Consider the following 23,426-nt stretch of genomic DNA (forward strand, 5'->3'; position numbering starts at 1 on the left):
TTCCGCATCTCATCTGTTGACGTTCAGTCATTCAGTCAGTGCATCACGAGATTCAAACATGGCTTGCTCAAGGGTTGGAGTTGTGCTACTGTGTTCCCTCTTTGCAAGTACAGTAAGTACTCTTACATAGATCATTTCGTAATAGCTTAGACTGAATTAGTGGGGAAAGAAAACAGACAGATGGCAAGCTACCTAGTCAGAATTCAAGCCTCCTTTTGGAATGCATTTAACATTTGAATGACGTTTAGATTAGCCTATCATTTCAACTAATCGCAGGTTCCTTGAACCATTTACCCGTTAGTGCACTGACTTTGCATATCTGGGTTGATTGCTTTCAAAGTAGCTAGCAAGCAACATTTCAAACTCTGCTTAGCTGACATTAACTATCACAGTTGATCTACTGCATGCCATAGAAATTAAAAACGTAAATGTACATTAGAATGACCTCTTTTCCCCTGTGTATTCATTTTAATCGAGAAGTAGACCTTTTCAACTTTGGCAAAGCGTCAAATCAATGCACTGTATTCGTAACATATTCTAGTTTTGTGAACAGAAAAAGATAAGTTGAATGTCGGCACAGTTTCACATAGTTTCATCCCCTTACGCTACCCCAGACTGGACTTCCTCTCACTACCATATATTTTGTGGTGAGAACGTTCTAAACGGATGCTTCAGCGTTATAGCCCCTGTGAAGTGTCAGGGTTACCCCTTCTGTCTGTGGTTGATCTAGCCATATAAATTAATAAATTAAGTCATATAAATTATATAAATTAAGCCATATAAATTAATAACGTAAATGTGCATTAGAATGTCCTCTTCTGCTCTCTGTATTCATTTTCATCGCGATGTAGGCCTTTTCATTTTATACACCCAGCAACATCACTTGACTAGAGGACAAAGATTGGCAGTCACGTTGTTGCCAACCTTGTGCCATCACCTGATAAATCACCCCTTCACCATAAAAAGCTGAAACTGTAACAGAACAGTTACATGACTGCAATGAAATTATACCAATTGCTCTCAAGATGCGTTCCCTTAGACAACTATTACTCTAAAGTCACTTTGATGTAGCCATAAAAAAACAGCACATTGACTGCATGGCTCCCCCGGATTTAAAACTACTATATGTGACCCTTACTTTGTTTAAATCTCTGTCAGCTTGGAGTGCCGCAGACCTTCAGTGTGGACTACAAGAACGACTGCTTCCGTAAGGATGGGGAAGAGTTCCGCTACATCTCCGGTAGCATCCACTACAACAGGATCCCCAGGGCCTACTGGAAAGACAGGCTACTCAAGATGTATATGGCCGGACTGAACGCCATTCAGACGTATGTAGACTTAGCCTGACGACTCACACTAAGTTATTTCGCTGCTCTGTCGTTCGCTACATACTTTAGTCTGAGACTGTCATCATTGAAGTTGTTTGTGGTGAAGAGGGGCGTTGTACAAAACAATGTCATCAGCGATTGGATCGTCTCTAACCAATCAGAGTATCAATTCGCCTCTTTACTCACGTGTGTTCTGGTTCTGGCCCAACCCATTGGTTTCTGGACCAATCAGACGGCCCAGAATGTGTTCTCATTCGGTGAACGGTCGGGAGGTATACTCAGATCCAGACTCATTGTGGAGAAGAAACTTACGTCCGTAGGCTTGGAGTAGCGTTTAGCCGGAGCAAGGAGTCTGGGTAGCCAGACAAATGTAGACTGGCCACTATGTCATAAATACACTGAATGCCAACCAGTTAGATGAGTGTCTTAAATGTTCCTTCTAGTTTTCAGTTAGTCATTTCAGTGGCCAATTGGTACATAGAATTGATGTTGATCAAGTAATTCAAAGACAGAGCTATTTAGTCACATCACCTCCAAATGTTGATAACCCAACAGAATTCCTTTGTTGGGTCGTAAACCTCAGACAGAGCTATGATTTACCATCCGGTGGTATGGACTTAAATAGTACTTAATTATCCATTTTGGTTGAAAAATGACATTTGACATTCCAGGTACGTCCCCTGGAATTTCCACGAGCCCTCCTCGGATCAGTACAACTTCAGTGGGGACAGGGATCTAGAACACTTCCTGCAGTTGGCCCAAGACATTGGTCTGCTGGTTGTACTGAGGCCTGGGCCCTACATCTGTGGAGAGTGGGATATGGTGAGAGAATGACTGTAAACAATTGTTTTATGATAAATATACAAGTTGATGATATGATGTGTAATAATGTTGGCAAATTGTGCCTGTATTTCAAGTTGTTTACGGAAGACGATCAGTCACAATGTAGTAACGGCACTTCTACATCAGCCGTGTATTTCTTGACGGACTGTGTGATAATTTGCCAATTTCATGACCTGGTCTTTAGGGGGGCTTGCCTGCCTGGCTGCTCCACAAGAAAGACATTGTCCTACGTTCCTCAGATACAGGTGTGTATTGACCGTCAGATGAGAATGCAATGCATTCTATTAGTATACAATATAAGAATTGTGTTTTTATGACACCTAAATCCGTTTGTTTCAGATTACATTGCGGCTGTTGATAAGTGGATGGCCAAGCTACTGCCAATGATAAAACCGTTCCTTTATCAGAACGGTGGACCCATCATCACTGTTCAGGTGAGTCATGTTGATATTCAATGATTAATCCAAAATTAATTGGGGAATCAATAGCAAAAGTTCAGATAACTTCATATAGTGCCTTAAATCTCTACAATTCAATAGAAGACTGTTTGTCAAACATTGCCTCTCATCTCCTCAACAAGAGCCCATCTCTCTCTCTCTCCTCTCCCTCCCCCTCCTCCCCTTCTCTCTCTCAGGTGGAGAATGAGTACGGCAGCTACTTTGCCTGTGACTACAACTACCTGCGTCACCTGACCAGTCTGTTCCGCTCCCATTTGGGGAATGACGTGGTGCTGTTCACCACAGATGGGGCTGGGGTCGGGTACCTCAAGTGTGGCTCTCTGCAGGGCCTCTACGCCACTGTGGATTTTGGCCCAGGTAGGCTTCTGAGGCAAATATCTAGGATCAGATTATATTTCCCAAATCACTACCATACTGATAATAGGGGAAATGGCAAGACTTACCTTAGATCAGTGTCAAGGGGGAACTGATTCAAGTCAAAATATACACAACAAAGGTCAATGGTGATAATTTTTCAGTGAAATGCCTGGGATACTTGGTTAATGGAACAGGTATGATTTGAAGAAGCATAGGGGTGTTCAGTTGGTATGGTATCTATCTGTCTTAGATCTGACCGTGCTGTTGGGTGGTTGTTGATCATGTGACGTCTAACCTAGCCTATTTCCTTTGTTTGCCAAAACAGACGTGTTGACTCATTGCGCCTTAGAAATCTATGACTCATGTGTTATACCATCTCATCCAGCATTGTTCAATAACTGTCTCTGTCTGTCTGTATACGTCTGTATTTGTTTAACAGGTGGGAATGTGTCTGCTGCATTTGATGCCCAGAGACAGGCAGAGCCCCATGGACCCTTGGTAAGCGTCTCTGTCATTAGATGTTTATTTTTTATATTATTTTGTATAATTTTTTTCTCCACTCCAGATACAAACTTATACGAACAACAACTTACAGACGCACACAAACAATAACTACATGTCGTTAGATGTTAGTGGTTAAAGTCCATCACATTTCTGTCCTCTCTAGCATGGCCAGATAGTGCTGACTGTATCCTGTGTTGCAGGTGAACTCTGAGTTCTACACCGGCTGGCTGGACCACTGGGGAGAGCATCACTCTACAGTGTCCACCGCCATCGTGGCCAAGTCCCTCAACGAGATCCTCGCCATCGGAGCCAGCGTTAATCTGTGAGTCATGGGTATAGACAGCGAGATGGATTGATTGATTTGATAGATTCGAATGACAGACCTTTAAATTGACATTTTAGTCATTTAGCAGACGCTCTTATCCAGAGCGACTTACAGGAGCAATTAGGGTTAAGTGCCTTGCTTAAGGGCACATCGACAGATTTTTCACCTAGTCGGCTCGGGGATTAGAACCAGCAACCTTTCGGTTACTGGCACTAAGCTACCTGCCGCCCCGCCTAAATGGTAGATAAAGTAATAATTAGATCACCAACCAACAATGATTGATAGGAATATGTGTTGACATCATCACACATGAAACATTTAACATCAAAAAGGCACAGATGATTTTTCAGCTGTTGACAACTAGTTATAAACCTCTCTCTCTGCAGATACATGTTTATTGGAGGAACCAATTTTGGATACTGGAATGGTGAGTCAAATTGTTCAATGATCGCATATTCTCTAGCGCTCTATTGCAGAACCCAATCTATTTCACTTTATTTGTGTTTGGCCATGATGTGAAGATTAGTTTATTTAAGTGAAATTGCCCAAGAAGCCGGTGTTTGGAGGATATATTGGCACGGGTGTTGTTAGGCCCGAGACGTTAGTCCAGTCAGATGGAACAGAGTAAATAGGCATTTTAACGTCATAGATTTAGCCGGTGGTAACTTGTGGAATAGACACCTGCTGGAATGCGGTTTTAACTAATTCAGGATTAGACCCACCCGTTGTATAAAATCACGTTTGTCTCTTCATACTCTCAGGTGCCAATAGCCCCTATGCCCCCCAGCCTAGTAGTTATGACTATGACGCTCCGCTCACTGAGGCAGGAGACCTCACTGACAAATATTTTGCCATCCAGGATGTCATCAAAATGGTTGGTGACAGAGATATCACACTACATGTCATACATACAATATGTTTGATTAGATTATGCTTTCTCGTGACTTTTATAGCAAAAGTTTCTATGGTCAGCATTTTAGTACCCTGACTTCTTATAAGCTTGAAATGGGTAGTAATTAAAGGTAAATCGGTCAGTTTTACAAATGATTACCTAATGATGTCATATCCACCTGTATTTTCCCTCAACAGTATCGGAAGATACCAGAGGGACCCGTGCCTCCATCAACACCTAAATATGCCTACGGAGCTGTGCCAATGAAGAAGGTAGATCATCTTCAGACATTAAACATTTGAGTTAACATTTTTATCAACGTTTATTTGTCATATGCACGGATTAAAGAGAAGTGTACACAGTACAATGAAATGCAAGAAAAGGCACTGCTGAGATTCGAACTCAGGATCTCCTGTTTACTAGACAGGCGCTTTAACCAACTAAGACACAGCACCGGATAGAAATGTCTTTACCTTTACCTGACTTTGTTGACACATTGCACACAGTGTGGAGAAGTGTTGCAATATTTACATTTACATTTTTTTGTCATTTAGCAGACACTCTTATCCAGAGCAACTTACAGTTAGTGCATTCATCTTAAGACAGCTAGGTGGGACAACCACATATCAAAGGCATAGAAAGTAATTGTATTATTAAAAAATACATTGTATCATAGGCATATCATAATACTCTAAAAGCAAATGGATCTTTTCTCTTTTTCCTCTTGTGTTGATTGAGCATGGAGTGTACACCGTGTAGAATATAATCCAGTATATTCCAACAGAATGTGTTTCTTTCTGCCTCCTCAGCTTCACACAGTAGTCGATGCTCTAGACATACTCTCCTTCTCCGGTCCGGTGAAAAGCCTCTACCCGTTGACCTTCATTGAGATGAACCAAGTACGTCCACAAGCTCAATGTCGGTCTGTCCTTTTCTACACTAAGTGTAAGCAGCTATGGTTGTTATGATCCAAAATGGCTGAGAGGCTTTGCTCGCTTTATTTGTTTTCTCTCCAAAAGCCGTTTGGGTTCGTCCTCTATCGGACCAAGCTGCCTGTGGACTGCAGTAAGCCCACCCCTCTCTCCTCACCACTGAATGGAGTCCATGATCGGGCATATGTATCAGTCGACGGGGTGAGTTAGTCATCAAAACTTCCCCTGCAATTCATTTGGTTTGCTGCAAGTTAACATGTTGGTGCTCAATAATGGTCAATGGTCACAAATTCTTGTCCAAGGAGGACGGGTTCTTGTCCCGGGCTCAGCACTAGAACACCCAATTTAGACCTTGATTAGTGAAATCTGTGTTGTAGTGCTGAACTGGAACCAAGACCTGCACACCATGTAGGTCTCAAGAACCAGTTGGTGATCACTGTCATTCATACAAAGTCAGACTGAGGATCTCTTATTATCTCAAAAGAGGAAGAGAGAAAAGTCTTCAGGTTCTTCAAAAAAAGGAAAATGTCTGTTGTAATTCAATATGGTCTGTCATCAGGTTGCTGCTGGGATCCTAGAGAGGGACAAGGCCCTGACCATTAATGTGACTGGGAAGGCTGGGAGTCAGGTGGACATACTGGTGGAGAATATGGGCCGAGTCAACTATGGGAAAGACATCAACGACTTTAAGGCAAGATGTTCTTTTCAACAGTTATTTAAAGCTGGCTCTCCTGAGTAACCACCATTAATACAGCACCCTTCCATTAGCTACTTAATTCTACAGAACCTTATTCGGTCCCACTGAACATTATGAGCTGGTTGCTTGGAAATAGATTAAGCAAAGTTCTGGACTAAGAAGCACTTTGTAGAATTTGAATTGAACCTGCTTTTTAGCCCACCATTAGTATTATTTTGAGTCTGGGAATCCAACCCTAAGTGTCCTATGCACACATACATGACTATGATGTTTTGACTCCCTCCTTCCCTCTCGCTCTCTCTCTCTCTGTCTCTTTCTCTCTCTACAGGGCCTGGTGTCCAACCTGACATTGGGGGCCGACATCCTCACCGGCTGGGCCGTCTACAGCCTCAGCATCGACCAGGCTGTTAGCCAGGGTCTTCTCTGGGAGATGGGCTCTAGGGAGGCTGGTCCTCCACCACCCTCACCCCTCTCCGTCCCCTCCTTCTATGGGGGCACCTTCGTCATCCCCGGTGGCATCCCAGATCTGCCCCAGGACACCTACATCCAGTTCCCTGACTGGAGAAAGGTGGGGTTTTACCTTTTTAAGTAGATTTTAATTGTTTGTTGAATGGCTCTATTGTATGTTGTTCATGAGCAGGGACCACAACTGCAAATGACCTTATAGATAATGTGACTGACTAGTCAACTGCAAATGGCCTTATAGCTAATGTAACTGACCTGTGTCATCTGTGCGCTGACAAGACTGTTGTGTTAGCCCTCTGAGCTAAAGCCTAGGCATTAGCCTTAGACACACCTCTTCATATCTCAGGCAAGGTTACTCATCACGTAAGCGTGGTTTGCTGAACCACGTTAGTTTCACATACCCTGGTGCAACATACAACTTGTTCATGGTCCCTGACACTACTGAATCCCGAACACGTACATTATTTCTAGTATTTTTAAAAATGCTTTTCCTTTATGTTTTGTTTTTATCACTAGGGCCAGGTGTGGATCAACGGTTTCAACCTGGGCCGCTACTGGCCCGCTCGCGGCCCACAAATCACCTTGTACGTGCCCGCTAGCATCCTGAGCACGGCCGCGCCCAACAACGTGACCGTCCTGGAGCTGGAGGGGGACCCATGCACCCCCGGGCCCTGTACCGTGGAGTTCGCCAACACCCCGGTCCTGAACGCCACCGTTAAGTCTGACCACAAACACCAGAGGGCGCTGTTCCATGAAGAGGATCTCTTATGATGAGCACTGATCAAAAATGCACTTACTGTATGTATCTGGAAGTGATCTATTTTGCACTGATCATTTTAAATGTTTGTAATTTAATCACGGGTGGCTGTACCTCTAATATTACCTCTATTTGACAATTCAGTGTCTTAAAACCCTACATGACTTTGTTTACACTAGCATCTGTATTCAAAGGGAATTAAGTATGCCTCATTTGAACAGTATGTTTGTCTGGAAATGTACTCAAGTTCACTAAGGAAAATGAGTCATTTAGAAGTGCTATGAACTTGAGTAGTACTCTAAATGTAAGTTGAGGTCAGTGGTGCTCAAATCATGAGCCTGGAGGTCCCTAGTACTGCTGGTTTTCTTTTTATGTCAGTACACTATGCAGCTGACAATACGCCTTTTAAAGGCATGTTCACAGAGATCACATTCATGGTAAACGCTGGCATGTCTGCTCAAGTGTAAATTACCTTTAAAAGTATCTTATAGTGCACTGTGCTATAGCGCACCTTGAATTAAATCCTGCCCTATGTTGTGAATTGGGGAATCATGGTTGGGAAGGACGTGTGCCAAATGATCTGTGCCTTATTGTGTGCCACCTAACTGCAGGGATATTATGTTTTCATTGATTTCTGTAATGAACCATTGGGTGCGTCTTGTAAATGAAGTTATTGTGTTCAGCTGGAACCCTGATATGCTTCTTTTGCACAATTTGATGATTTCAAATACTTTGGGATTTCCTTGTATTTTGGTTGTTATCATTTTTGTTAATTTGAATGTGTTTAATGTCCAGGCACAAACCATGCTGTACTTTTTGATTTATAAATGTTTTAATAAAATGTGGTGAATGCAATAATGATTACACACAAATGGCATAGTACCGCACAGATCTCAAGTTAGGATTTTAAATACAACCCTATATTAAAACAATCAAAATCTTAAACCCAACTATAGAACAATGAAAAGATGAACACAGGAGAGGAGTATATACAGCAGCAACACTATACACTCATTATTCATTCCAGAAGCCTCTGTTGTGGCCGACTGCTTCTATAAGCCTGCTCTGTAGTGTTTCTTTGGAGGGGTATATGGGCAGCTGCAACAGAGAGTGACATGTCAGCGCCTCTGGGAAATGCTTTTCGGAGGAGTTGAGAAGGATTTGGACCCTCATCCTGATCTGGTTCATACCCAGGATGGGCACACGGTCACAGCCAGTCAGGAACACTGAAGGGGCAAAGGTGGGAGGGGAGGGAGGGCAGTGAATGACATAATATAACTTTATTCTCAGTAGCCTACGTTATTTGTTCATCTGTTACAATGAAAACGTTCCATACTTACGCAGGAAAGCTTTCTTTTGATCCTCTGTCAGTTCCTCAAACACCTCCCAGAATGTGACGATGTTGGGATGTCCAGCATGGTACTCTCCTTCATACACAGTGTTCTAGTTTGGGGGACAATGTCCTCAATGAATATGGTGAGGCAATAGAGACTTGACACCATTCAAACCATTTGTCAAATCAATGTATCAAAACAACATTTTAGCTAGGTTCCAGAACATGTTACATACAGTGGGGAAAAAAAGTATTTAGTCAGCCACCAATTGTGCAAGTTCTCCCACTTAAAAAGATGAGAGAGGCCTGTAATTTTCATCATAGGTACATGTCAACTATGACAGACAAAATGAGATTTTTTTTCTCCAGAAAATCACATTGTAGGATTTTTAATGAATTTATTTGCAAATTATGGTGGAAAATAAGTATTTGGTCAATAACAAAAGTTTCTCAATACTTTGTTATATACCCTTTGTTGGCAATGACACAGGTCAAACGTTTTCTGTAAGTCTTCACAAGGTTTTCACACACTGTTGCTGGTATTTTGGCCCATTCCTCCATGCAGATCTCCTCTAGAGCAGTGATGTTTTGGGGCTGTCGCTGGGCAACACGAACTTTCAACTCCCTCCAAAGATTTTCTATGGGGTTGAGATCTGGAGACTGGCTAGGCCACTCCAGGACCTTGAAATGCTTCTTACGAAGCCACTCCTTCGTTGCCCGGGCGGTGTGTTTGGGATCATTGTCATGCTGAAAGACCCAGCCACGTTTCATCTTCAATGCCCTTGCTGATGGAAGGAGGTTTTCACTCAAAATCTCACGATACATGGCCCCATTCATTCTTTCCTTTACACGGATCAGTCGTCCTGGTCCCTTTGCAGAAAAACAGCCCCAAAGCATGATGTTTCCACCCCCATGCTTCACAGTAGGTATGGTGTTCTTTGGATGCAACTCAGCATTCTTTGTCCTCCAAACACGACGAGTTGAGTTTTTACCAAAAAGTTATATTTTGGTTTCATCTGACCATATGACATTCTCCCAATTCTCTTCTGGATCATCCAAATGCACTCTAGCAAACTTCAGACGGGCCTGGACATGTACTGGCTTAAGCAGGGGGACACGTCTGGCACTGCAGGATTTGAGTCCCTGGCGGCGTAGTGTGTTACTGATGGTAGGCTTTGTTACTTTGGTCCCAGCTCTCTGCAGGTCATTCACTAGGTCCCCCCGTGTAGTTCTGGGATTTTTGCTCACCGTTCTTGTGATCATTTTGACCCCACGGGGTGAGATCTTGCGTGGAGCCCCATATCAAGGGAGATTATCAGTGGTCTTGTATGTCTTCCATTTCCTAATAATTGCTCCCACAGTTGATTTCTTCAAACCAAGCTGCTTACCTATTGCAGATTCAGTCTTCCCAGCCTGGTGCAGGTCTACAATTTTGTTTCTGGTGTCCTTTGACAGCTCTTTGGTCTTGGCCATAGTGGAGTTTGGAGTGTGACTGTTTGAGGTTGTGGACAGGTGTCTTTTATACTGATAACAAGTTCAAACAGGTGCCATTAATACAGGTAACGAGTGGAGGACAGAGGAGCCTCTTAAAGAAGAAGTTACAGGTCTGTGAGAGCCAGAAATCTTGCTTGTTTGTAGGTGACCAAATACTTATTTTCCACCATAATTTGCAAATAAATTCATTAACAATCCTACAATGTGATTTTCTGGATTTTTTTTCCTCAATTTGTCTGTCATAGTTGACGTGTACCTATGATGAAAATTACAGGCCTCTCTCATCTTTTTAAGTGGGAGAACTTGCACAATTGGTGGCTGACTAAATACTTTTTTCCCCCACTGTACCATCAATCCCAAATCAACCCCTAGAACACTTGTTTTTTGCCCTCTGATAGGCTAGGTGAAATCTTCGTCATATATTATATGTTTTTACTTGTCTAATGCTCTCAGATGTAGACAATTAGCTAGGGGTAGATTTGGGATTGAGCTTCAGTCATGTAGTAACAAAACATGGTTCTGACCTGTTTCAGCGTTTCCCAGTCGAAGTTCTCCTTCCCCACCATCACCCCCCTCAGTTCCTCTGGCTGGAAGAACTCCACCACGTCCATGTCACACACCTTGAAGAAGCCTTTCCTGAACTCTTCAAACACCTTCTCTACTGACTGGTTGAAGATGTAGTTCACATAGGTGTCAACAAACTCCTTCCTGTCAAAAGAATGACATACAGAGTCAGATATCCATTGAGTTGAAGCTAGTATAGGTTGGTGTCGATTCCAGTTGGTGTCAATTCAAGGAATGAGAAGCGCCATTTACTTTCAATTATGATTTTTCCATTCATACAATTACATTTCAGTATGAGATGATATTGCCGAAATGGAATTGACCCCAACCCTGGTAGCTGTAGCAATGGGAAAATGTGTCATACTGTACACCTTGTATTTTGTCAGTTGTAAATATTGCAATAATCTTACTTGTTAGCACTTGTGACGAGTTTTCCAATTTCTTTGGGATCAAGTTCCACCGCTACGTCATCCCATACCACCTATTATAGTGAGTAATGAAAATAGTGAGGTAAATGAACAATGACAACACTGCAGACTGAGGGTATAGACAAATAGATGGGAGTGATCTGGGAGAGACATACACACTGATATAATATAATTTATCTTATGTTAAGTCATTCATACAGCTTCACTTCAATTAACTAGTAGGATCTTAATTTGAGCCAATTTAATACAGCAGGAAATGTGAATTATTATGTGTATTACAATTATTGGACATTTTTTGTAGGGGTTGATACATTTTTCGTAAGGGCAAATCAAATCTGTCATTTTAAAGTGGAAATTACTAACTTTAGAAGCTTTTTAAAACCTTGAATACACTACAACTTTGCATTTCCTGCTGTGCGGGAAAATTGTCAGCAACAAAAGAGTGATACAATTAAGATCCTACATCTGTATTAGGTTACATTTGATTTGTTCATCGATCAAACTGTTTGAAAGCAATACATACTGAGAAAGTAATGTCCATGTTTTCGACATCATCATCAGGGTAATCCAAGATGTACTGCAAACTCCTTCAAAAGCATTGAAAATAATATGTGACAATAGATGTGACAATTATAAATTGGCAATCAATAAATCATGATGCATTAATCAATAAATAACTATTTATCCAAATAATTCATAATTGCTTATCCACACAGAGCAAGTGCCCTGCCCCGGAGATGCAATTAAATGCCTTAAGATGCAATTTCTTAATATGTCCTTGGTGTCCTTATAACAAACACAACAGCCTGTACCGTAATACATTACTGACAAAGGGATAACAATATATTACGGTATGAATTTACCCTGCTTCAATGGGGCTAAACTCTCTCAGGTCCTCTAAAGAGGGATTGATGTTCACCAGCTTCTTGAAGAAGGCCATGGGGAAGGGGAGGTGCACCATGTTGTTGTTGTACAGGGCCATCCCACACAGAACCCCAAACAGGAAATAACGCTTCTCCTCCACTCTAGGCTGTTAGTGAGGATGGGTTGGACAAGAGACAAGAAATACACCATGAGTGAAAGTATAGGACATGCTGTTGATAACCTGTGAAAAATGATAGATTAATATACAGTAAAGGGAAGGTACTGCGGTTTCTAGAATACAGTAGTAGGCTAGTAATATAGTAGTAATACTGTAGTAGTTCCTCTCTAGGAACATATCATTAGTGTTTCACTACCAGCACATTTGAAGCCATTTGAAAATATAATGATTATCGATGTAGAAATAAAAAAATATGGTGAGGTGGTGGAAAACCTCATAATCCATGTGTGATTTCCCTAAACGTACCTTACCTTTGCAGGGAACCAGGCTAGCGTCTTGTTGTCGTTGTACATGAACATCCCAGACTCGGGTACAAACAGCTTATCAAACAAATGGATGAAGAAGTCCCTTTTGTAGACGTCTGTTAGCTTCGCATCCTCGTCGAAATACACCTGAGAGAGGTAAGCACTACATTTTGGCATAGCCCTTCTCTGTTCAAAACATTGTCTCGTCATTGGAAAGCTATCATTCCTAAATGTAAAAATATGGATTTACCACAAGGGGCCTCTTGAAGGTACTGGGTCTTTCTACACTCAGTTGTTGGAAAGTGTCTTCGATGAGTGATGCTCGCTTCAGCCTCAGCTCAAAGAACACAGCAGGGGCCGCCACGGGTAACATGTTAAAAGGCCACATGCCAGTCCTTTGGCGATTGTTAGGGGGATTCTGCAATGCATACAGTACAATATTAAGTCTTCAGTTAGTGCTTTTCTAGTACAAAACAAGTATTTATTTCAACCAGTTTCTCCCATCAAAAAGGTTCAGAAATATGGTTGGTTTCTTCAGTAGTGATGGTCAACATTCTAGAGCTACTTGGAATGCAGGCTTTTGCTCCAGCCCTGTTCTAACACACCTGATTTAGCTAATCAAGGTCCTGGTGAGCAGCTGATTAGTAGAACCAGGTGTGTTAGAGCAGGGCAAGAGCAAAATATTGCATACACAGTCAGTTAGTCTAGTAGGGAGTTTACCCACCCCTGATTTATAGTATCTGCTGTATATTATAATACTATATATTGAGACGAAAGTGTCATTACCTGTGTGAGTGCGGCGTTGATGTTAAAAACAATTATCTTGCTCTGCAGATTCATCAAGAATGGGTAATGACAAAAGATGGCAGGTGTCTGATCCACATCCTGAAAGTGGTGTAAAAATATAAATATTTACAATGCATCTCAATTAAGGAGCTCCTTTGTCTAATTATGTTATTCTGCACTGATAAGAATTAACTTAAGAAGGTGAGAAAGATTCTCTAGTAGGAAAACAAAATGTTTCCTTTACTCTCTCTTTCCAGATAATTTCAGGTAGAGGAAATCTAAAGCCTCTATTGAGATGCAGCCTATGACACTTTCTAAGACCCAAACAACAAACATCAAAACACCTCAAGACTGACAGCAACTAGCATGTTTAGCAATCAGTGACTGAGACAAAATAACTTTTCTTACCTGCTTTGACCATAAACGCCAAAGCTTTACATCCTCCGCTAGAAATATGGGATTGAAGTGAACCTCCTCCATACAAAAGGTACTGTATGGAACTGTATGGGTCTCTCCAGATTTTTGGTTTGCCTTTGAAATAATATAGAAAAGTAAAATACATTTTGACAATATTTATTTATTAGCAAGTATTAGCTAAATATTTTCCATGTGTGTCAGCAAAATATTATTTAATCAAATCTCAGTTATGGTCTCATCGATTCTAAATAGGTTGCATTGAAATAACTGGCACCCTGGCACCAGATTGGTCCCAGAAGATGACTGGTCAAAATGGGAAAACAGCTTTATAAATGGATTGACAGTACGAGCAGAGAAGCATGGACACTGACTCTGTGGAGATGGCCGAGGACATGGAGCAGGTGTTTGACCCCATGGTCACGGGTGCGTAGAATATGTTCACTTGTCAGAATCACCGATAGGGCCTTCTTCCACATCCCAATGTGCTTGGTCATGACAGAGGGCTTCAATGAGGACCAGCAGTCACCTACAGGACATGATAACACAAAGATTACATGATCAAACCATTTTGTGGGGGCATAGAATTTGCTCTACTTCACAATCATTCCAGGGGTACCCCCAAAGTGCACACATTTTGTTTTAGCCCAGCACTACCACACTCGATTCAAATAATCACTGGTTCTGTAAATTTTGCCTAGTCTAAATCTGCCAGACAGCGAATGAACAAGGACAAAATAAGTTGGTTACAGCACAAACAGATTTACGACCATGTTATTGTTGATTAGTTTAATTTGGGGTGAAACATTTTAAATGGACGGCAACATTACCAAGGACCTGCAGCTTGTCGGGGTGCAGTCTGAGGATAGCAGCAGCAAGGGCTTCAGTGAGATCTGTCCTTCTGTGCCGTTTGTGAAGGACCCTCAGGAGCTCAGGGAGAACCAGGTAGACCCTCAAGCTCTCCACTCCAATCGGCTCCTCATACAGGGAGGGAAGTAATGTGTGTTGGACAACAGCTTCAACCTAGTGCAATGAAAGAGGTGTGTGAATCGCCCCTCATTCAAATGATAATAACAACAATTTAGAAGTATTTCAGCAATTCAATGTGCAATCAAAGACACATGTCAGAATACATAGGAATAGGAATACGATTACATATCAATTCATAAATGTATTCACAAAATACCTCAGTCAAAACTTTGTCCTTTTTTGCCAGCTTCCGGAATGCGCCTTGGACGAGTGACAAATCCAGGCCAGACTGTTTTGGTGAGGTTTGGTAATGTTTGTCACAACTAATAAAACCAATAAATAATTGTCAATATCTATGCCATATTTAAACCAGTATTCTTCGATAATGTAATATTTCAAACATAAGTCAATCATGTATTTGAACCAATATTAAAAACTGTTACCTTTTATCAAGAAAGCTCCCATTTAAACATGACGCAGAAGAAAACATTTTTTTGATTTCCCTGCAAATACAAGTTTGAGTAATTATTCAGTTCAGTATGTGACCGTACATAAACAAAATAAGGAAACAGCAACAACGGTAAATGATAGTTACTTATATCAAATGAAAAATGTATGCACTCACTAACTGTAAGTCGCTCTGGATAAGAGCGTCAGCTAAATGACTAAAATGTAAAAATGTAATCATACTTACTTCTGTACTTTTTTCCATGATTTTGAATCACATTCTGAGATCCATTTGTTAATGATTTCTTCATCTAATGCTTGTTGTGTCACTTTGCCCACACTTGACCTGAGATTGTTTGACCTTTCTTCAGACTCCTGTGAAGATGACAATGTAATGCAATGTATCACAGCAATGTTAAGTACAAAGGACAAACTATGTTCTGTTCTGCTAACTAAATGTTTCAAACCGAATTGTGTCCATACCTGACCAAGAGTGCACAATGCAAAGGAATGGTTTCCTCCAGCAAAAATGTGTTCAATTTTCTGGTCATCAATCTGGTCTGAAATGTTGACAAAAATAGTTAATGATCGAGTTAATATTATTTCATGTTTTACTTCATGTTATTTTAGTTGAGAATTGAAATAAATGAATGTTTTACCTGGCAGTTGTACTGGGAGGGGCACAGACTGATCAATCTTTACTCCATTTCCCAGCTGCCCTTGCTCTCCGCGCCCAAATGAGTAGATCTCATTAGATGGCCCCACAAATGCTAATGTGTGGTGTCTAATGTGGCAAACGGACAGAGAAAACATTTCTCAAATCAACAATGAATTCTAAAAAGGTCTTATGCTAAGATGAACATAACCAAACAGATCCTACATCACAATGTGTGTACTGTCAAAATATTTGGTCAAATCCAGATCATGTCTAGTAAGTGTAGCCTACCTTCCACAGGCTATCTGGGTCACCTTTAACCCCCAGAGTTGCCCCACCACTCTAGGTCGTAGTTCATCTTGGAGAGAGTTGTGTCCAAGCTGTCCATAGCGGCCTGAGCCAAATGTGAACACCACACCTCCCTAGAACAAAATCCACCCAGACAGTTATCATACAGTGTTTTCCTCTCGTTAATGAGGACGTTTCAATACGAATTTCCAGGGAACTAAAAACTACAACATTGAGACATCCATATAAATAAATACACATAACATGTAGACATATTGTATGGTCCAAACAACATTTAGTTCAAATAATAGGGAAAAGTGTTATTGTGTCAGACAGATATACAACCTTTGTCAGAACGGCAGTATGTTCTCCTCCACATGAAATTAAAACAGTCTTCTTCAGATTCAGGCAATCAACAGGAGCTGGAGCATGTCTGTCTACAGAAAATTGGGTTCATTTTATTGTTATTATTATATATTATTTTTTACAGTCACAACACAACACATACAACATATCACCCTCAAACACGATGCAATATTGTTCCATCTCATCCTGGTCAAAATAGTTTTTAGACAGATAAAGGCACATTTCTATACTTTTGTTAATTTTTTCAACATAATTTCAACCACAACAAAATGTGGTTCATATTAGATATATCAGTGGTCTCTAGCTACAGCCTGAGAGAGCTACTGGGTGTGCAGGCTTTTGTTTAAGCCCAACACTAACACCTGCTTCAAATAATGTACTGCTCATGGACCTTGATTATTTAAATATATTTAACAACAGACAACATACACATATATTGTGTAATGTATACTGTACTTTTTGTGTCCCCTAGTCCCAGTTGCCCGGCGGTGTTCTTGCCCCAGCCGAACACAGCTCCAGAAAGGGACAGAGCGAAGCTGTGGTCTCCCCCCGCAGTGATCTGAACCAGGGGGATCCCTGATAGAGACTTCAGGGGCTTGGGGGACATGGCGCTTGGCTCGCCCCATCCTAAACCCAGCTGACCGCTGGTGTTCTGACCCCACGTGAACACCTGACCGTCTGAACAGAAATCATAAGTTAGCAACCATACGGTGAGAACATTGTACAAGTTTACAGTTTTGAAAGTTTAGACTGTTTTGGTTAATATGTATTGTGAAACTGAGCGATTAGTGGTGTGTTAATGGTAATTTACCCTGTGTTAGTGAAATTGAATGCTGGTCTCCACATGCAACCTGAGTTACCTGTCGGTTACATAGGTTATCCAATGGTCTGATAGAAAAATAAAAAAACAAACAGATGAATAAGATTAGAGTTGGCTCATTTGAATTAAATGACAAACAACAAATTGTTTTTATACTTTAGCTATTTGAATGTGGGGGTGACTAAAACGTCAATCAAAACACTGACACTGAATTACTATAAGGCATTGCTTAAATTTTTTGAGGGTAAGCTACATATACATTTATCATTATGGAATGGAACCCACCTGGGAATATTGTCTTTGTCCAAGCAGAGAACCCGGCCCTCTTCAGACAGTAAAACCGCATGAGAATCTCCACAACTCACAGCCCGAATATTCTCCTTACAGTTCACAATCTCTAAAGCACATAAAACATATTATTCCGCAACTCAGGAATATATATTATAAATATTGATTCGAAAAAAGATTAGACCTACTCAGTTTCCCTGTGATTCTTCTCCCATCTTGGTCCTCTTGAATCCGTGCGACTGACACTTGTCTCACATTATTTCTGATAAAGGCGACCACACTGTTACCTGCGGACAGGTCCTGAATTTTAGATTTCAGGTGTATAAAATTAACGCAATTTATATCAGTTTTTGTCGTATCCAAACCATTCGCCTTCACTAAACCAAAGCCATTACGACTATCCTCTCCCCATGAAAACATTGTTGTGTTATATTCCTAAACTAGTCCATACAGAGAACACTTGAAGGAGAGCACCTGCCGATGCTCCGACTCAATGATGGGTTTATATGACCGCAACCGACCCTATGACATACAGAAAGCCTCATCGTCAACAAAGCATGAAACGAAAATGAATCTTGAATGAATCGCCCGAACAGAAACTTAGGCCATCGTATGGATGTTTTTAAAGTAGCCCTGTGGGCCCAATACATAATCTGCATGGGTATTTATTGAGGGCATAAAAGAAAACACGCCTACAAACAAACATCATTTATAGTTTGGATTAGGCTACTTGTTGACTCAAGGCCGAAAACGAAAGTGAACATCTACTGACAATAGCAGCCCAGCTTTCTGGGAAGTAGCCTACAATATACTGACGCATTTTAACACACATGATAATGCTTTAAACGTTACCACCCAGTCGACACCTACCTAGACGCATTTCAGTGGAACTGGCTGCTACATCTACTTTATGCTGTGTCATGCATGACAGCTAACGTTAAATGCTGAAGTGAAAATTGTTTCGGAGTTTGAAAAGACCCATGCTTCAGTCCCTCAGATTTGCCCTTTTTTTTTTTTTTTTTGTTTTTTTTTTTAGATGTGCTAAACTTCTAAGGCATAAAAGTTATTAAAGAATCAATGTGCATCATTAATTAAAATGACAATTGAACAGGTAAAGAGGTGCAGTTGAAGTCAGAAGTTTACATACACTTAGGTTGGAGTCATTAAAACTAGTTTTTCAACCACTCCACAAATTTATATTTAACAAACTGTACTTTTGGCAAGTCGGTTAAAACATACTGGGTGATCTGAAAAGTCATAGTCAATATATCAAAAACATAATAATACTATTAGCAAAAATGTTTATTTTCAATTCACAATCTGTAGAAACAATGAGAATAGAAAGGTTCAGAACATCACAGTACAGTTGAAATATATATGGCAAATAGAAATCCTATATGGATGGTGTTAAAAGATAGATGGAAGGTGTTGAATGGAATTGAAGGATGGGACTAATAACAACTAACAACAAACAATAACAAGATAACTAATAATGTAGGCACGCTGTGTCCATAATAAGTGTATGGGTTGTAGGTCGGATATTCAAATAACCATGCACATCCCTAACAGAAAAATTCATACATTTTTTACATAGAATTAGGCATAATGATTATGGCTCTAGATTGCAGGAAAAGGTGTGTGTGTGTGTGTGTGTGTGTGTGAGAGAGAGAGTACAGTATATAATAGAGGGTAAGAGGAAGCGTTTACTCTCAAGCTACAGACCTCTGAGGGATTGAAACAAATCAACGGACTGTTAAACAAGTTCAGAAGGTGAGATTGAAAATCTAACAAATAATTATTTGGATATTCAATTTGTTATGGTTATTTCCAAATCGATGCAATAGTGCAACGTTCTCTGTATCGAGCACAGCAACAGCTATCTCAAACATGGAAATGAAAAAGGCTAGTGGAAACTTAAGTAACAATACTCATCTCATGCAATCAAGGTATGCACTTAAGGAAATATACCTCTAAAGTATCTGCTGACAAATTAACAATATGTTTGCAGTGTACATTATTATAGCATAATTAATCGCACAGCAACATGATCATTAAGAAATCTTTGACCAGAAATAAGAAGCAAGAAGTCAACCTCTAGATGGGGGAAGACTACAGTAAAGACGAACTATAATGTTTCAGGAACTTGGGTGGTTTTAATAACCTGATTGAGTTGATTCTAGTGACAAATTATTACCTTATACAGTCATAATGTAAAGGTGACATTGCAATATATGTTCATCTGTGATGTTTTTCTCCACAGGGGCACAGCATGGTGACTCTGTCCCTCTTGTCCCTCTCTCTGCTCTCCTTGTTGGGGGTCAGAGGGGAAGTGGCTTTAGATTTCGACAACTGCAAAGGTTCTTTCTTCAAAAATACACCAGTGTTGGGTCTGAATATAGCTCTCCCCACTCCGCTCGAACCAAACACACAGACGTTAGAGAATCCTGCGCAATGTCTCTCTGCTTACAATGCTGCCTCTCCTGCATACATCTGTCAGAGAAACGGTAACCAATATTACTTTGCCACTCTGTATGACCGAGCCAGGAGGATCCCTCTGTACTCTGCCTATGAAATGGATATCGGAGTGGTCACAAAAAGACCGGGGGGAAAATGGTATTATGAACCGCAGGTTTGCATTTTAAATGTTTATTATCACATTTTCAATGTCCTATAAATTCAGTGCAGAAGCCATTTAATGTGACTTGCACAACTACAGAATGATGCAACGCCTTAGTGTAATATTTGCAGTAGAACAGGACATTAGCTGTAGAGCAGGTTCGAAAACGATTGTATTTATGCAATAAGCACTAGAAGGTACTATTTCGTGCATTGTAATTTCAGACTAACTACCAGTAGCCTAGAATACCAGTAATATAATAATGAGTTGTATAAAGCTTGAAGTGGAGTGGCTAATTTATAAATATTTGTATTTTTCAGCTTGTGCATCCTGGCCTAACACCAAAGCAAATGGATAAGAAAGGATCCTTGAGTGAGATCTACAAATACAACCAAAACAATAGCTGCAATGAACTCTCTACACAATATATCTCTACACAATATAACCGGAAATACAAGCTGGAATGGAGTCAGGCTCTCGATTACAACTTTGGCCAGTACAGCCGCGGGCACCTCAACCCCGCAGGACACCATGGTAATCAAGATGCCGCCAAAGCCACCATGACCCATACCAACGTAGCTCCGCAAGACAGGAAGATGAACAACGGGCCATGGAAACAGTACGAGACGAAGCTGAAGAATGTTTTGAGTGGAGACTGTAATAAGACGTATGTGGTGACAGGGGTGGTCCCAGGCAAAACGTGGGTAGACAAGCGAGTCAATGTTCCGAGTCACTACTGGAATGCCTACTGCTGCACCAACATCAACGGCAACCCTCTCAAGTCTGGAGGTGCCTTGGGTCCTAACACAGCTCAGGATGGTGTTACAGAGTATACGTCTGTTACAGCCCTTGAGGCTGTGCTTAGAGGGCTACTTGGAGTTGACCAAAATTTCCAAATTTTTAATGGCTGTTATAATTATTTTGTTTAGGATTTAGAATTCATGCTTAGTTAAAATACATGGAATGTTTGCTTGTTTGGTCACACACAGAGTTGTGCAACCACCTCTTTGTGAATGCTTGTTGCTATGAATCTATAACTCAATAAAACTTGTTTTGCAAAGCAACTTGTGGAAGTAGGAAATGTGTACAACGACATATTACATAACTATTTTTTACATACAGTTGGTGAACCTGTTGGTATTTTATGTGAAAAGAGATCGAATGAAGGCAGCAATACTGTCGGTGGAGATTTCTTTGGTCGCGTTACCCTCTAGTGGTCTATAAAGTTCATAAACTGGGAAGGAGATAAAAGGGCTAAATACCAGGCCACGATCAGTTGCAGACAGAAATGTCATAGATAGAGAGTGATTCATGACTCAGTCGAACAACTCAGTCGATTCTTTTTAATTCCCATCTACTCTGATAAAAACCAAAACTGATTAGTAAAATGTGTTTTGAATATTGTAGCCCTATGCAGTGCCATTGTTACACAACTCTTATCTTTCCAACTTCCAGAGTCTGACTGTGTCTTTGTTCATTACATTTAGGTTTATTGTACCATGGTAAAACCCCAAAACCATTGCAAGGCTTGGTAAATCTGCACTAGGCCCAATGCCAACCCAAACTTTTATTGTATTCGTATTTTGTTTTTGTACTTTTTTAAAAACAGGGAATACATATTGAGACCTAGGTATCTTTTACAAATGTGCCCTCTATATACAACATAAATATATACATTATACCCAATAATATATATACAGTTATTCGGAAAGTATTCAGACCCCTTGACATTTTTCACATTTTGTTACGTTACAGCCTTATTCTAAAATTGATTAAATTGTTTTTTCCCCCCCCTCATCAATCTACACACAATACCCCATAATGACAAAGCATGAACAGGTTTTTAGAAATTTGTGCAAATGTATTACAAATAAAAAATTGAAATATCACATTTGCATAAGTATTCAGACCCTTTACTCAGTACTTTGTTGAAGCACCTTTGGCAGCGACTACAGCATCGATTCTTCTTGGGTATGACGCTACAAGCTTGGCACACCTGTATTTGGGGAGTTTCTCCCATTCTTCTAAGCAGGTCCTCTCAAGCTGTCAGGTTGGACAGAGCGCGTTGCTTTACAGCTATTTTCAGGTCTCTCCAGAGATGTTCGATCAGGTTCAAGTCCGGGCTCTGGCTGGGCCACTCAAGCACATTCAGAGACTTGTCCCGAAGCTACTCCTGCGTTGTCTTGGCTGTGTACTTAGGGTCGTTGTCCTGTTGGAAGGTGAACCTTCGCTCCAGTCTGAGGTCCTGAGCGCTCTGGAGCAGGTTTTCATCAAGGATCTCTCTGTACTTTGCTCCGTTCATCTTTCCCACAGCATAGTGTTGCCACCACCATGCTTCACCGTAGGGATGGTGCCAGGTTTCCTCCAGATGTGACTCTTGGCATTCAGGCCAAAGAGTTCAATCTTGGTTTCATCAGACCAGATAATCTTGTTTCTCATGGTCTCAGAGTCCTTTAGGTGCCTTTTGGCAAGCTCCAAACAGGCTGTCATGTGCCTTTTACTGAGGAATGGCTTCTGTCTGGCCACTCTACCATAAAGGCCTGATTAGTGGAGTGCTACAGAGATGGTTGTCCTTCTGGAGAAACTCTGTCAGAGTGACCATCAGGTTCTTGGTCACCTCCCTGACCAAGGCCCTTCTCCCCCAATTGCTCAGTTTGGCCGGGCGGCCAGCTCTAGGAAGAGTCTTGGTGGTTCCAAACTTATTCCATTTAATGATGGAGGCAACTGTGTCCTTTGGGATCTTCAATGCTGCAGACACTTTTTGGTACCCTTCCCCAGATCTGTGCCTCGACACAATCCTGTCTCGGAGCTCTACAGACAATTCCATCGACCTCATGGCTTGGTTTTTCCTCTGACATGCACTGTCAACTGTGTACCTTACTAAATCATGTCCAATCAATTGAATTTACCACAGGTGGACTCCAATCAAGTTGTAGAAACATCTCAAGGATGATCAATGGAAACAGGATGCACCTGAGCTCAATTTCGAGTCTCATAGCAAAGTGTCTGAATACTTACACTACCAGTCAAAAGTTTGGACACACCTACTTAT

General features: G+C 41.0%; 2 protein-coding genes across 2 annotated transcripts; one reads left to right on the forward strand and one right to left on the reverse strand.

Annotated features, from left to right (window-relative positions):
- The first annotated feature begins 39 nt into the window (after nt 1–39).
- On the forward strand, nt 40–8,419 carry LOC311112309 (beta-galactosidase-like). Its single transcript, XM_084155370.1, has 16 exons — nt 40–112; nt 1,159–1,328; nt 2,000–2,150; nt 2,356–2,416; nt 2,511–2,605; nt 2,806–2,986; nt 3,426–3,484; nt 3,691–3,812; nt 4,202–4,242; nt 4,577–4,689; nt 4,905–4,979; nt 5,517–5,606; nt 5,727–5,840; nt 6,199–6,330; nt 6,665–6,904; nt 7,318–8,419. Exons 1-16 carry the CDS (start codon nt 59–61, stop codon nt 7,570–7,572), a joined length of 1,953 nt encoding a protein of 650 aa, XP_084011496.1. The 5' UTR covers nt 40–58; the 3' UTR covers nt 7,573–8,419.
- Nucleotides 8,420–8,449: 30 nt separating this feature from the next.
- LOC311112317 (E3 ISG15--protein ligase HERC5-like) lies at nt 8,450–18,243 on the reverse strand. Its single transcript, XM_084155379.1, has 23 exons — nt 17,946–18,243; nt 17,755–17,866; nt 17,461–17,537; nt 17,106–17,327; nt 16,629–16,720; nt 16,287–16,417; nt 16,000–16,124; nt 15,824–15,900; nt 15,588–15,715; nt 15,337–15,396; nt 15,111–15,216; nt 14,755–14,947; nt 14,299–14,453; nt 13,919–14,041; nt 13,511–13,609; nt 12,975–13,142; nt 12,731–12,871; nt 12,241–12,407; nt 11,901–11,964; nt 11,360–11,430; nt 10,910–11,093; nt 8,899–9,001; nt 8,450–8,784 (listed from the first exon to the last, which is right to left on the reverse strand). Exons 1-23 carry the CDS (start codon nt 18,175–18,177, stop codon nt 8,573–8,575), a joined length of 3,042 nt encoding a protein of 1,013 aa, XP_084011505.1. The 5' UTR covers nt 18,178–18,243; the 3' UTR covers nt 8,450–8,572.
- Between the last annotated feature and the right edge of the window lie 5,183 nt (nt 18,244–23,426).

This window comes from Coregonus lavaretus, assembly GCF_964263955.1.
Source record: "Coregonus lavaretus genome assembly, chromosome: 38".
In the NCBI taxonomy this organism is placed as follows: domain Eukaryota; kingdom Metazoa; phylum Chordata; class Actinopteri; order Salmoniformes; family Salmonidae; genus Coregonus; species Coregonus lavaretus.

Bases quoted from the DNA above. Each gene is read 5' to 3' on its own strand.
- LOC311112309 (XM_084155370.1), top strand. From the start codon at position 59: ATGGCTTGCTCAAGGGTTGGAGTTGTGCTACTGTGTTCCCTCTTTGCA. The intron at 2,606-2,805 runs GTGAGTCATGTT...TCTCTCTCTCAG, and splicing joins GACCCATCATCACTGTTCAG to GTGGAGAATGAGTACGGCAG. The intron at 5,841-6,198 runs GTGAGTTAGTCA...GTCTGTCATCAG, and splicing joins CATATGTATCAGTCGACGGG to GTTGCTGCTGGGATCCTAGA.
- LOC311112317 (XM_084155379.1), bottom strand. From the start codon at position 18,177: ATGTTTTCATGGGGAGAGGATAGTCGTAATGGCTTTGGTTTAGTGAAG. The intron at 17,867-17,945 runs GTAGGTCTAATC...TATGTGCTTTAG, and splicing joins AAGAATCACAGGGAAACTGA to AGATTGTGAACTGTAAGGAG. The intron at 12,408-12,730 runs GTAAGGTACGTT...CCTCACTAACAG, and splicing joins TAGCCTGGTTCCCTGCAAAG to CCTAGAGTGGAGGAGAAGCG.